This window comes from Orbicella franksi, chromosome 12 (assembly GCF_964199315.1).
Source record: "Orbicella franksi chromosome 12, jaOrbFran1.1, whole genome shotgun sequence".
Classification (NCBI taxonomy): domain Eukaryota; kingdom Metazoa; phylum Cnidaria; class Anthozoa; order Scleractinia; family Merulinidae; genus Orbicella; species Orbicella franksi.
In genome coordinates, this window is record NC_138156.1 from 10,424,629 (window position 1) to 10,438,078 (window position 13,450).

A 13,450-nucleotide genomic window follows, 5' to 3' on the forward strand; every position below is an offset into this window, starting at 1 on the left:
ATGGACAAGTTAATGCAAATAAAGAATCAATGGCTCGGGCCCCGGGCTAGAGGGGGTACTTCCCATTTGTAGGCTAATGGGGATGGGCCGCTCAATGGGGTCGCATTTTCACAAGTAGATTGACTAGAATGGGTTGCATTTTTAAAGAATGGGGTCGCGCATTTTCGAGATTTCTGTGGCAAGAAAAGTTTGGATTTAAAAATGGGAAGATCTACGTTCAGTTTTACAAAGGTGTCACTTCATATTAGGATGAAGTAGTTTTCATAAGGTAGGTGCATAAACAGAAAGTGATTAAATTGGGATCGCGAAAATTACATTTAACTAAAAGTGAGTAAGATGGGCTCTAAATTGGCCACAGAATAGACTATTTAAACAATAGATTGTTTATGTCGCGGAATTATCGGCTGATAGTTGCCCCCGCGGAAATTTGATGCTCTTAAAACAAATACATGCCCGAGAAGCGAAGCTTCGAGGGCAAATATGCTAAATTAGAGAAAACCAAATTTCCAAGGGCGACTATGAAACCGATAGTTCCGAGACATAAACACTCTATTGTCTTTACTGTTCACCTCTAAATTTTCTTCCGCGCGCCAGTTCAAAAGTCATATATTAATTATTTTCAACTTTTTTAGATGAAAGAGATGAAAGCCATGCATGAAAGCCAAATGTAAATTTGAAAAAGAAGACAGAGAAAAACCCACCTAATACAATTCCAATTGTTTATTTTTTATAAACCCGCTCTTTTACAGAAAAAATTTCACGGACAAGTACTATCCATCCTTTTATTTTCCTCGGACGGGCACTATTTAACAATTATTCCATGAAACCGCGTTGGATATGAAGTGATAAATAACCAACGAGCGCGTAGCGCGAGTTGGTTATGATCACTTCATATCCAACAAGGTCGAATGGAATAATTGTTTTAGTATATTCTTAATCGGGTTTTTGCCGCCGATTTTTATTTCAACAATTTTACAGAGCGGAAAATTTTTAAACTTGGCGCACTGTTTTCCATATAAGGTAAAACTCCGACTAATGGCTCATAGTCGGAGTTTTTGAGCCAATCAGAGAGCTAGAAATGCAATAGTCGGAGCTGAGAATATACTAAGGGTTGATAGTGTCTCTTCGCGGCTGAACACTATCGCGACACGTGATCAATTTAAACCAATACGAATCGGAGAAAATTTAGGGGTGAACTATAAAATGGTATAGTGGTTCTGAGGGGACAGCGGCATATACCCAATAAAAATTGTAGCCGCATCCCGGGTTACTAGAGAATCGAGTCGCTTTTTATTTGCAAATCAATGCCAGTAAATAGTGGTAGTGATCGTTACTGCTATTTCCATTGTTATGTTTTGTTAAACTACCACTGTTCAGTATTTTAAAACTGATTTATAGGTACCCTATACTTTAACAAAATGTACTGTAAATACCAGGCTTCACTATAACGACGCTGATCGGCATTTAGGGACTTTGTGCGGAGGGAGCTGCGAACGCACTCGGTGCACATTCCCTAACTACAGGCCTGAGCTAGCACGCGTGTAAAACTAATAATTAATTTCAAGCTCAATAATGAAACGAGCTCAAGTATTCACCCAAAAATGTAGAAAGGCTACAACATATTGTGAAACCTAATCGGGGCTGTACTCAGGGCATTATGAATTCTATGAAATCAATCACGTAGATTGGCAGTTAAATAAAACAATCGCCCTTTAAACTTCCCCTGTTTACATGCATAAAGTATCACGACAAATATGGGAAAATATTGAAACAGTTTATTGACATTTCTTCACCTAACAGTTTTTATCTTACAAGAGAAGCGCGTATCTACTTTTACCCGCTGGTACATTGTCACACCCATTATTAGTCTTGTTAATGTCACACAACATACACTACTGATTGTTTCAGTGTACAACAAATTCCAAATTAAAATGTTCTTTGTTAAGGACGCATCTTCTAAACTTAGGTGAACCTACAAATTACACCGCTAAGTCAGTTTTGAGATAAGTAATCTAAACTAGCTATAGCAATGATAGATATTGGCAACTAAGATCAGACAATCTACCACTAATAAGGAAATATAATGGTTTAAAACACTTGAAATTTAAATTTTAAACAAAGTGAGTTTTCCGTCTTTTCTCCTCGAAACAAAACATATGTTACACTCGAAACGGAAAATAGATGAGTAGCTACTTGAAAGGTAACTTTTCAGCTATTTCTATTCTGTGAGTTTTCTAATATGTAACCAATTCAACTACAGACTACCAGTGACAAATGGTTTAAAATCATGTATTTCACTAATAGCAATGAGAGAACCGATTCATATTACATGGCAAGTGAGTGGATATATCTATTCAAAAATCTGGATGCGATGGTTGTGGTAGTCAGTCACTACTATCCTACCATCACTAAGAACTGCTGTAGCGAGTGGGCCAACAAACTCTCCTATCCCGCTCCCTCTTATTCCAAATGTTTTTACAAACTTTCCACTCAGTTCAAACACCTGAACTCTATGATTTGCTGAATCACAAACCATCAGTTGTCCTGCCTTGTTAACTAACAAGCAACGAGGACTACTGAACTCCCCGTCCCCCTCCCCCTTCTTTCCAACCTTATACAGGAAATTCCCATCCCTATCTAATACATCGATACAGTGTTTATCCTTGTCTGATACTATAAGATGGTTGTCATATTGCACACAGTGATAAGGAAAGGTGAAAAAACCCTCTCCGCCAATTTTACATAAAAACCGACCACTGGGAAAAAAGATCTTGATTAGGTTGTTATTTGAATCAGCAACAATATAATTTCCGTCACTGTCTATGGATAAACCAAAAGGATCCTTGAGCTGGTGATCTAGATTTCCCTTTCCACCAAACTGGTTCAGGAACTCACCCTGCTCACTAAAAACTTGCACTCGGTGATTATCACTGTCTACCAGTATAATGTGGTCATTGTTATCAAAAGCTATCCCAACAGGATAGTTAAATTCTCCCTGTTTATCACCCTTTCTACCAAACGATCTTAGGTAAGTTCCATCACTACTAAATATTTGAATTCTGTTATTACCTTCATCAGTCACTGCAATTTCATCACTTTTATTCACTGCCACTCCCCGTGGACCGTTAAACATTCCAGCAGCTGACCCTCGTTGCCCAAACGATAGCACGGGTCTAAACTGTCTGGGTTTAACTTCAACAACGAAAGGGCTGCCATAAACGTGATCTTCATTTACCTTCACTGACAAGTCACGTTTTTCAGTTTCTTTAGCGAAGTAACTGATCTTGTAGCTGCCATCTTTGTTATCTTGGACTCGCACTTTCGTCACACAATCCTCTCCCTGATGATTTTTGATTCCCACTGTTATGGAGTCACGCGCTTCATAACATTGTTCTCCTTCAGCATTTCTTGTTGTCAAAACAAACTGTGCTTCAAGACCGACGATAGCTTCACTTGTTCCGTTTCCTTGGACACTTGACTGATTCGCACTAGTTTTGCTGATAAATGTTTGGAAAGCGCCGATTCCTTCAGTGACAGTTTTCGCCATTACTGATTCGTTTTCTGTGAAAATGAATCGACGAAAGCCTTCAAGGTCACAACCTACTTGGTTTCCAACATCGCTGACATCTTCCTTAAACATTGTGGTCAGTGACTTGTCTAACTGTACAATCTCAGCGCTTGTGCTTCGCTTTAAAAGTGTGTCAGTTTTTTCAATCCCTGTCTCGATAAGCTTTACGTTCTTGTCCAGATTGCGCTGTTCAGTTCGCAGAGGCTCGAGAGATTCTTTAACTTGTATGTCCACTTTGTTCAATATTTCCTTCTCCTTGGCTTCGATAACTGCCATCAAATGTTCAGCAAATCTGTGTACCTTTCGTTTGACGGCAGCGGCTTGTTCTTCAATGTGAATACAGTTCTCGTCAAGTTCAGCGATTTTGTTTCTCTTCTGTTGCGCTTTTTGTTTTTGCAATTCAATCGCTTTTTTCACTTGTAACTTGCGTTCATTTGCAGCTACTTCCAAAAGCATCTTGGCATGACCCTCGTGATCCGTTAAAGCACAGGCGTTGCAAATGGCAACTCCACAGTCCTTGCAAAAGAACTTCAACTCTTCTTTTTCATGGTGTTTCTGCTGGCAAAACGCTGGTCGTTTTAACACTTCCTCGATGTCTTGATCTTGAAAGTCTTTAAGCGCCAACACTCGGTGTTCTTTGTTGACTCGAATTATGTTGTGCCCGGTGATGCAGTCGTCACACCAGAATACACAACACTGGAAGCAGTACAAACTCTGTACGCTCTTTTTGTCGCAATTTCCACACTTCACTCCGGTGGAATTACATTCTTTGATTGCCAACACATCTAGCAAACTGTTGATGCGAAAGTTGGTCGGCAAGTCCTGCAGCTTTCCACTTTCAGGGACTCTACTCTCTCTTCTACATTCTGGGCAAGCTATGACATCATGGCGGCCACTCGTTCGTAGAATACCTTCCAAGCAGTGAAGACAAAAACTGTGTAAACATGGCAGCTGTTTTGGATCTGTGAATGTGGTCATGCACACAGAACAGGATACTTCTTCATGAAGATTGTCTAGCAAGGTTTTTATATCCATGATTTAAGGCGGAGAGACAAACTTGGTATCGAGATGAGAACGCCTCCAACAATGGAGCCTTCTGATATAAAAATACTGTATTTATCAGATTGTTAATATTGACCAATCACGAGAGGTTTGACTTTCTATTATGTCTGACTTCTTAGAATTGTTTACACTTTGATTGCCAAGATTTCTAGGAATCCTCAAAATAGCGTGACCTATGAAGACGATTGCGAAACTGCGAGGTGTGCTTTGCAGGTTATACACTTTGTGAATCAGTCTGTCTACTTCTTTTTGTTGCAAAACCTAAATCTCCATCACTTGTGTCTGATGAATAGAAGATGTTCTTTGGTTCGTTTAAGAAATTTATCGAAATTGTCTAAAAGGATAAACATTCCTGGGAAGAGGGGGGAGGGTGAGTTTGGGTAAAAGAACAACAAAATGACTGGGACGTCAGCGATTGCAAAATAACAAGATTGGGAAATTTCAACGCTCGTGTAATATTAACTCTGGGAATGGTTTCTAGCTATTTCCACATTTCCTTTAATGTATTTAAGGATGAAGTTAAGTAAGTTACCGGGTGAATGCTTCCTGTCCTAGACCGTGACTGCCCTGAACTGACCATTTAAACCTCTGCTGGCAGAGTTACGATTGAGTGAACATTCATTTGCTCGTAATTAGCACAGCTAAAAACATACGCGGGTATAACTACTAACACTTATTTTGTAGGCTCATAATTAGGTGCCTTCAAATATTCACTCAAAGAGAGTCCAGATTTGGGAAAAATCTAACGGCGGAGGTAATCAATAGATTACTAATCTGTTGGCTAAATCAATCTCCCAAATAAATCATCCCAATCTAACTACACCTGTTTATCATCGGCAAAATATCAGAACAAGTTTGAACAAATATTGCCACAGTTTATTAACATTTCTCTACACCTAAATGAAAAGAGTCTACATAATTTTCAATCTTACCAGCGTGAATCCCTTTAAGGCAAGTAAATAGCAACATGCATGCATTATTTAATGTCGCCCAACATAAACTGGTGCTAATGAATTAAAATATTTTTTGTGGAAGATACGTCCACTAAACGTTGTTCAACTTATAAGTTATACTGCTGGGGCGTTTCTGAGACCAAGGACTTATTTATAACAATGATTGACAACTAATATCACACAATTTACTCGTATTACAAAACAAATCCCGCTATTTGTTTGTTGCCTGCTAAAGAAACTTCGATAAGAATTCGTTAAAAGCGCCAAAGTAATTTTGAGGAACTGATATTTACAACAGCTCAGCCTAAAGTTACTCTGTTGGACTACTTACGTAACAAGTAATGGATCTTCCACTGGCAAAATAAGATACTATAACGGTTTAGGAACCCTGACGTTCGAGGAACACGTAATACATGAGAAGCAGATAATAAAAGAAGTAGCTATGCATTTAATTTTTCAGTCATATTAACCGAGTGAGTTTTCGTAATTTGTATCTTGAGTCTTGTGATAATAAATACCGTATTTATTACATAAATTTTATTTGCCACCAAATAAAAGCGTTTATGGCTTCTACCCACGCTCCTAGAGTTACTTTAAACGCAGTGTTAAATTTTCAACCAAGAGTTTAAGATGATGAGGAAAGGCTGGGAGTACTGAACGGTCGAACTAAATGGGCACGGGGTCATAAAGTACAAACTTGATTGAGCAATAGTCTCAAGACCATCACAAGACAATCTTGTGACTTCGAGAACAATAGCAAATTCATTGGTAATAGCCACGAGTTTCACTGGAAAATAACTTAGCCTCGCTTTCAGCGATCGGTATAGGACGGGGCATGTTTCTCGAGTTCGTCCTCTTTGTCTCCAGACCTGACACACGCAGCGAGTTCGACCCTCCTCCTGCCTTCCTCCATCTCTTTTATATTATATGTATTTGTGATTTAGGCCCTTTTCCTTTTTTCTCGCGCTCTCACCTCTGCAAGAGCTTAACAAATTATAATAATTCGTTAATAATGTATTTCATATTAGTTTTAATCAATAAATCGGCCATTCTGCGTGGCCAAAATTTATCCCAACGACGACTTGTCTGGTTTCGATTTCTTGCCGAGCGCTCTAGCAAACAAAGCTCGACTGTTGACCTAGAAAATTGACATAGGTACAGCTTCATACTTATAACTTTGGAAACAAGGGAAGAAGACATAAAGACTGTTAATATTGACCAACCACAAGAAGTTTGACATTCTGTCTGAGTTGGAGCTTATGGCTCCGCTCACGACTTTTCACTAGGTCGTAAGCTCTCTTGCGACTCCGACTCCAACTCCGTGGCTAGTGAAAACCAGTCTTAATGCGTAAAATTTTAATGGAAGTGTCACCCAACGAAATCAAGGCAAGGTTTCGGCCATTTCACATGTGACGACGTTTGTGAAGCGAAGTATTACTGTAAAACACTTTGAATCTTGCCCTATCTTCGTTGCCTTTAATCCCAAAACTGATCAACGTCAATTATCTCCATAAAGAAATAAACACATCAGCAGGAAGACCGGTGATGAGAATTAAGGCAATAATGAAATTAAACTGGGTGATAATGTTTGATGTACCACCACTTTTGACCTCCATGACAGAATTAATATATAGATTTAGGCCAGCCTAAAAGCAGAGCTCCTCAGTTATTTTTCGGAATGTTGTTACTAATGAAAATAATCCAACATGTATGTGAGGTAAATTACGAATGATTTAATAGTTTCAGCCGGAACTAGTATTACATCAGCAGATCGAGGTGTAAGATGGTGTGATTATGAAACATAGAGCCACGATTTCAAGGATTTCTGGGAAGCCACTAAAAATCTTGATCACATAACAGAACTGTCTTCTGTGCTTTTTGGTGGCATTTCTTGTTCTTTCCTACCTTATTTAGAAAGACAAGGCATTGTTATTAATCATTATATTCTTCCTTAGTTAACATGGGGACTCCCTCACAAAAGAAGTTTACACATTTTTTTGTTGTGGGGACTGATTGAAATGCAGTGGTTACAATATACTCAGTCCCTGAATCTCTACCAAATGAAATCTCACAAAAATACCAAAACAGTATACATATGTGAAAAGTTGGAAAGTTTTGTTTTCTAACTTGTCCCCAAAGATACATTTAGCCATCTTCACTATTGTACAGAGTCTCCTCCTGCTGGAAGGGTTTGCAATAAGCAAAATCACCCTCCCATGAATGGTAATTACGATATTTTTTTTTGCTGATCATGAATACTTGCATAGGCTTCTAATAATAATTTTATTATTCAATTTCAATGTGATAATTGTTCTTTTTCTCGACTGGCATTGTGGACTACAACAGCTGTTTTTGGGTTCCATTAATTAATTTTGCTATGATTAAATTATACCAAGAATTATCAGTAAGCTAAGAGGAAGTTATATTATGTACATGTATTTTGTCTGCACTACACAACCAAATGCACTCCAAGGTTATCAGGCATAGGTACATTTGTCAGAAGAGCCCAGCATATCCAAGATATGTTTTGATTGACATATCAATTAAGATAATTTACAGCAAAATGGATAAAAAATACATCAATATCCTACAAGCACCAAAGCCAGACATGGGGTTACAAGGCAATCATTTAAACAACAGATTGAAATAATTTATAAATTAGAGAACACTATTTCTACAACAGAATGGAACAAATTAACCTTATCGGACATTGCGAATGGTAAAGCTGTCTGTAGAATGTCACAAATTTCTCAACCCTTTCTTTCTACAAAAATGCTAATCCTGAAACTTTGCTTAAGACCCAGTTCTCCATTTCGTGTTGACAAAATATCAATTTATGCCATGTCCAATGCAGATTATCACAAAATTGATTTAAAAGCTCAATAAATATCATTTTAAAGCCAAAAAGCCAATTATTTAAATAAACCATGAGTAAATTATCTCTAAGAAAAACTGATTAATTTAACAGGCACTTAAAAATAATTAGTTAATATGTGTTTCTTAATAATGTAATGCAGTGTATCTGTCACAATGTTGCAGCTATGATATTACTACAAACAGGATGGGTTGCAGAACTGAACCTCCAAGTCAGTTTATTCAATGAACTTGGTGCAGAATTTATAATCCCATCAAGTTGTCTGTAAATACAGAGAAACCAAACAAAGCATTACAATCATAAGTAATGAATTACTGAACTCTTTTACGTGTATGAACAGTGTATGTTCCATTAATATTGGGATCTCTCAGAAGCTGCATCCATGACAAATTAATTTGTTCCCAGATGCATTTGTTGATAGAACTTTTCACAAATTAATATCTCTGTCATAACAGTGATCTCTGTGTTCTACAACAATTAGTACACAAGAAAAATACACTCAGTAAGATATTGTTTACAATAAAAATCAATGCCTCTAAGCAATCATAAGGACCTTAAATTTATATTTCCTCAGAAATATCTCACCAGGCCATGGTTGCTTTGAAAATCTTTGATGTTTTAATACAGGCTCCCCATCTGTAAACTGTTCATATATTGACTGACAGGAACAGGCATGTAATTCCTTTCTTTGATATACAGTGTACTTCATTGTTAGTTGTTTACTGAGTGTTCGTAGTGAATCAAATGCTAGGGGTTGGTACTCCAACTTTCACTGTGGCAGGCTCTGCCCTAAGATACAAAGCAAACTTACATGACTTTTACGAACTTCGCCACTTGCTTTCGAGAGCAAATGCAATTTGCTTCAAACAAGAAACTGGAACATTGAGGGTTACAACAATGTGCACAGTCCCAATCACAGGGTCATCCAGGCTGTTTGGTCGTACATATAACTGTAAAACTGTATATGAGTTCAGCTTCCAGAAGAAAATCAGAGTTCGTCAGGATAAATACTGATGTTCTTGCTTACTCAATGAATGAATGTGCAGTTCCAGAAGATATTCACACCCAACACCCATTCATGGCCAGTCTTTAGAAATTCCAAATTAAAGTATCAGGAATCAAGAGTTCTAAGAGAGAAAAACCCTCCATGTGGGGTATGAATCTTTTCTTGAAGAAAACAATGTCTGAGAAATCATTAATTACAAAATAATGTTTAAGAAACATCTTACCTTTCAGAGAAGTTTGTAATCTACACTGTCTGGCCAGTTCATATATTTGACAAGTTGACACTGGGCATGTTTGTAAATTTGTGCCCTTCAACATCACATTACTATGTAGTAGCACTGGTCAACTAAAAACAGCATAATTTGGTTAATTAATATACACTGTACATTATTAGGTTGAAATATTCGTGTAGCTTGTTGCACATCAACAGATAGAGAAACTATTTGCACCTGAATCATAACGAGTGAAAAATCATGCATGAGACATTTACATGTACATGTAACAGCCCTTCACCTCAGAACCATCACAGATATGATATGATATTTTTAAACTTTCTGAAATTTCAAATTATTCAAGATTAACATATGCACATACATCATCTGGGGCAACCCTAAAACACTGAATTTGGAAACCGAAATCCCGAATCCAGAATCTGGATTCTGGAATCTGGAACCAAAAACCAGAATCTGGAATCCAGATATTATGAATGATGATAGAAATAATTCACTTCAGCAATGTCTAATAAATAAATATGAGCAAAAATTATTTTGTTGTTATTTATTTTCTTGGCTTTACTTCAGCCACAGACTGTAATTGCTAAAAAATTATTGACTAGTTCTGAACAACCCTTAGCTATATATCTGGCCCGGTTGTCCAAAAGCTGCATAAAGCTATCCATTGGGTACATCACTATCCAGTCAGGGTTACTGATTTTTTGGGTGGATAGAGTTACTCATAGCCTGCGAGGAGGCTCTAGTATCTGTCTCTAGTGTCTGAGCAGGCTAAATAGGTGTCTAGTGTTTTTCTGCATTGGCATGTCACCAAGAGCCTTCATGCGGCTTTGCCACTCACGCCCCCAGCCCAAACACGAGAGCCTGCTCATAGGCTAAGTTACCCATCTTTTGTTCAAGCTGGCCCTGGTGAGAGCCTGGTTCTTGTCTAGATCAAATTGCTCTGAGAAGACTGGTGAGCAGCACATTAACAACAAGCTATTATAGGCTATTGCAGTGAGTTTCTGGCAGTCTTTTAGCATCTTTTAACAACATGTGGTCTGATCTGTTAGCAAATGAGAAGCAGATGGAAGTAAGTGTGCAACATTTCTAGAAATTGTTTTAATATGATGGCCGCCAAGAATATGAAATGCTGATTTGTCACAGTATCAGTGTGGAAATTGTGTTAATCTGGAATTGGTCTTGTATCTGTTGGAAAAATCAAATTTCATATTTAGACCAGACGGGTTAGCCTTTGGACTTCAAAAGTGGAGGGCGTGACCGTCAATGTACAGGGGCTGCCACTGACGGATATCCTGTTCTCTATGACATTTTCTATCTTGTTCAGTATCTACTAGAGATAAAGGATAAATTTACACTTCTGGTAAATTGAAGATCACTTATTAAACAAAATGGCAATTACCAGCAAGCTTATTTTAAGAACTCTCGAGGTGCTTGGAATAAAATTAAGACGCACTTTACTGAGATTCTCATAATCATAGCCCTCACTAAACATAACGGTTGCACGATTTCAACAGATGGGGAATTTTTGTTTCAAAAAAGGTTAAGTTTGAGGTCCTTTTTACTTGGCAGCTTACTTTTTACAGTTGAAAAGCTAAGCAAAACAATTTTCACGTATTTGAAGAACTTATTTTCTTTGATTTGCGGATTCCGGTTTCTGGTTTCTGGATTCCGGTTTTTGGTTCCAGATTCCGGATTCTGGTTTCTGGGTTTTAGGGTTGCCCCATTGTTAACAGAGTGTTTGCTTCACATTCAGTTTACACATGGCTGTTATCCAGCATAGGCAGACTTATAAGTTTTCCTTCAAAAATATATTGCAATAACTATTAATGCATCTTTCATTACTTATTCTTGTGATGAAATGACACGAAATCCAAGAACAAGAAGTCATAAGCATAAAACTAACTTACGTGGTAGTGCTTACAGTTCCTCTTACTGTCTGCATATGTTGTCCATAAACTGGTGCTGCCTGGACAATGTACTCATTATTTTTCTGATCACACCTTTTAAAACGTCACTGTTATATAATTTGTCCTGAAAAAGCAATACATGAAATGTTATGCCTTTGGCACTCACCAAATACCTTTACATGATGTATAATGTACACCATATCAACATTCACAATTCTTTTTACTTTCATAATTTGTAACTCTTTTGTGTCATTTTCCCTCACTTGAAGACAGGACTTCCACATTAGGTGATAATTTGCCTCTGGAATCTCTATGAATTCACAGGGAGTGATAACAATTAAATCATGACTAATTTTAGCAAAGGAGGCATTCAAATGTCAGATTTTAATGCTAAGTTGATACTGTAACTTTACATTACTCTTCGTATATATATATAACCTCTCAATTATTGCACCTATAGACAGAAGGTGTGCTGGGGGAAGAAATGTTCTAAACTCTCTGAACTTTTCCCCCTTACCTGTAATAGGATGACCGCAGAGACATCCGCGGTGAATTGGCCATGTACATCGAATGGATGAGGGCCACATTCCCAAGCAACTCTTGTATGGAGAACTAGTACAAGGAAAAAGGCTGGTAGGACGACCGAAGCTCCGTTTCAAGGACGTGGCGAAGAGGGACATGCAGGCCATTGGTCTTCCAATCGATTCGTGGGAGACTCTTGCCAGTGACAGGAGTGCATGGAAAACAAATTGCACTGAAGCCCTACGAGAGGGAGAAAAGCTTCTGCACATCACAGTGGATACCAGGAGAGAACGTCAGAAGGCCAGGGCCCTTGCTCCACCCACTGATTCCACTTATGTCTGTGGTTCTTGTCACCGCATCTGCCGATCACGAATCGGACTCCAAAGCCATCTCAGAAAATGTTTAAGGAAATGTACAATTACTAACACACGCTAAAATTATGGCCTAGATTGTCCGATAATGCCAATACAACATATAATACATTATGAACTACATGTACGGTTTGTAACCAACACCAACATCAGGTGATGTATACACATGTATATTTTGTTGTCGTCTGTAATCATAAAAAAATAAAAATTTAAAATCCTCCATGAAGTTCATACTCAATAACACTGCTACATGTAGCGCTGTTACTGGAAATCAATTTAAGTGAAATTGTTGAAACAGCTCTGTCAAAATTGTTTCTAGCAGTTAAGGCAGGATAACAGAATATACATGTAGCACACAGCAAAGGCTAGAGATACTAAAATAAAATAAAATAAAATAATCAACACTAAAACGAATGTAATTCTTTACTTGAAAATTATTCTCCCGTAATGCCCATGGGCCAATTACAGGCATGCTAAAAAGTCCTAACACAAAGTAAAAGGAAATTAAGAAAAGTATTGCTTTTTTCCAGAAAATTGTAGCGACTGAAGACAATGATGGAACACTCTGAGAGTGCATTCTATCAACCTGATGAGATAAAATTTAAGGAGAATAGAGAATTCACAAAGTTATATCACAAACGAATTGGTAAAGGACAGGAGAAAGGAAACTGTACAGCCACGAAGAAACTGAAACTTTCTTCGACGAGCAAAAAAGTATGCATGCACAACAAAGAAAACAGTCAGTGACATTCATTTAATAAGTTAGTTAATAAAAAATTAGTGTGAAGAAGAGAGCAGAGAGATCAGAGAGAGTGGGGATAGGAGAGCGCTCTCTCCAACTAAATTGTGTATATATGTATGTAAAAGTTATTCTTATATAATTACCGAGAAATGGTCAGGGCAAGAACTTCTATTACACTGTTCAATTTACCGAGTTAATTAGTACCATCTCAC

General features: G+C 37.7%; 1 protein-coding gene across 1 annotated transcript; it reads right to left on the reverse strand.

The window, feature by feature from the left end:
• Positions 1-263: 263 nt before the first annotated feature.
• On the reverse strand, positions 264-12,114 carry LOC145464107 (E3 ubiquitin-protein ligase TRIM71-like). Its single transcript, XM_081447921.1, has 4 exons — positions 11,604-12,114; positions 9,688-9,809; positions 9,044-9,247; positions 264-8,720 (listed from the first exon to the last, which is right to left on the reverse strand). Exon 4 carries the CDS (start codon positions 4,601-4,603, stop codon positions 2,351-2,353), a length of 2,253 nt encoding a protein of 750 aa, XP_081304047.1. The 5' UTR covers positions 4,604-8,720; positions 9,044-9,247; positions 9,688-9,809; positions 11,604-12,114; the 3' UTR covers positions 264-2,350.
• Positions 12,115-13,450: the final 1,336 nt, after the last annotated feature.

Excerpts from the sequence above, each read along its gene's own strand:
- LOC145464107 (XM_081447921.1), bottom strand. The coding sequence starts at position 4,603 with ATGGATATAAAAACCTTGCTAGACAATCTTCATGAAGAAGTATCCTGT.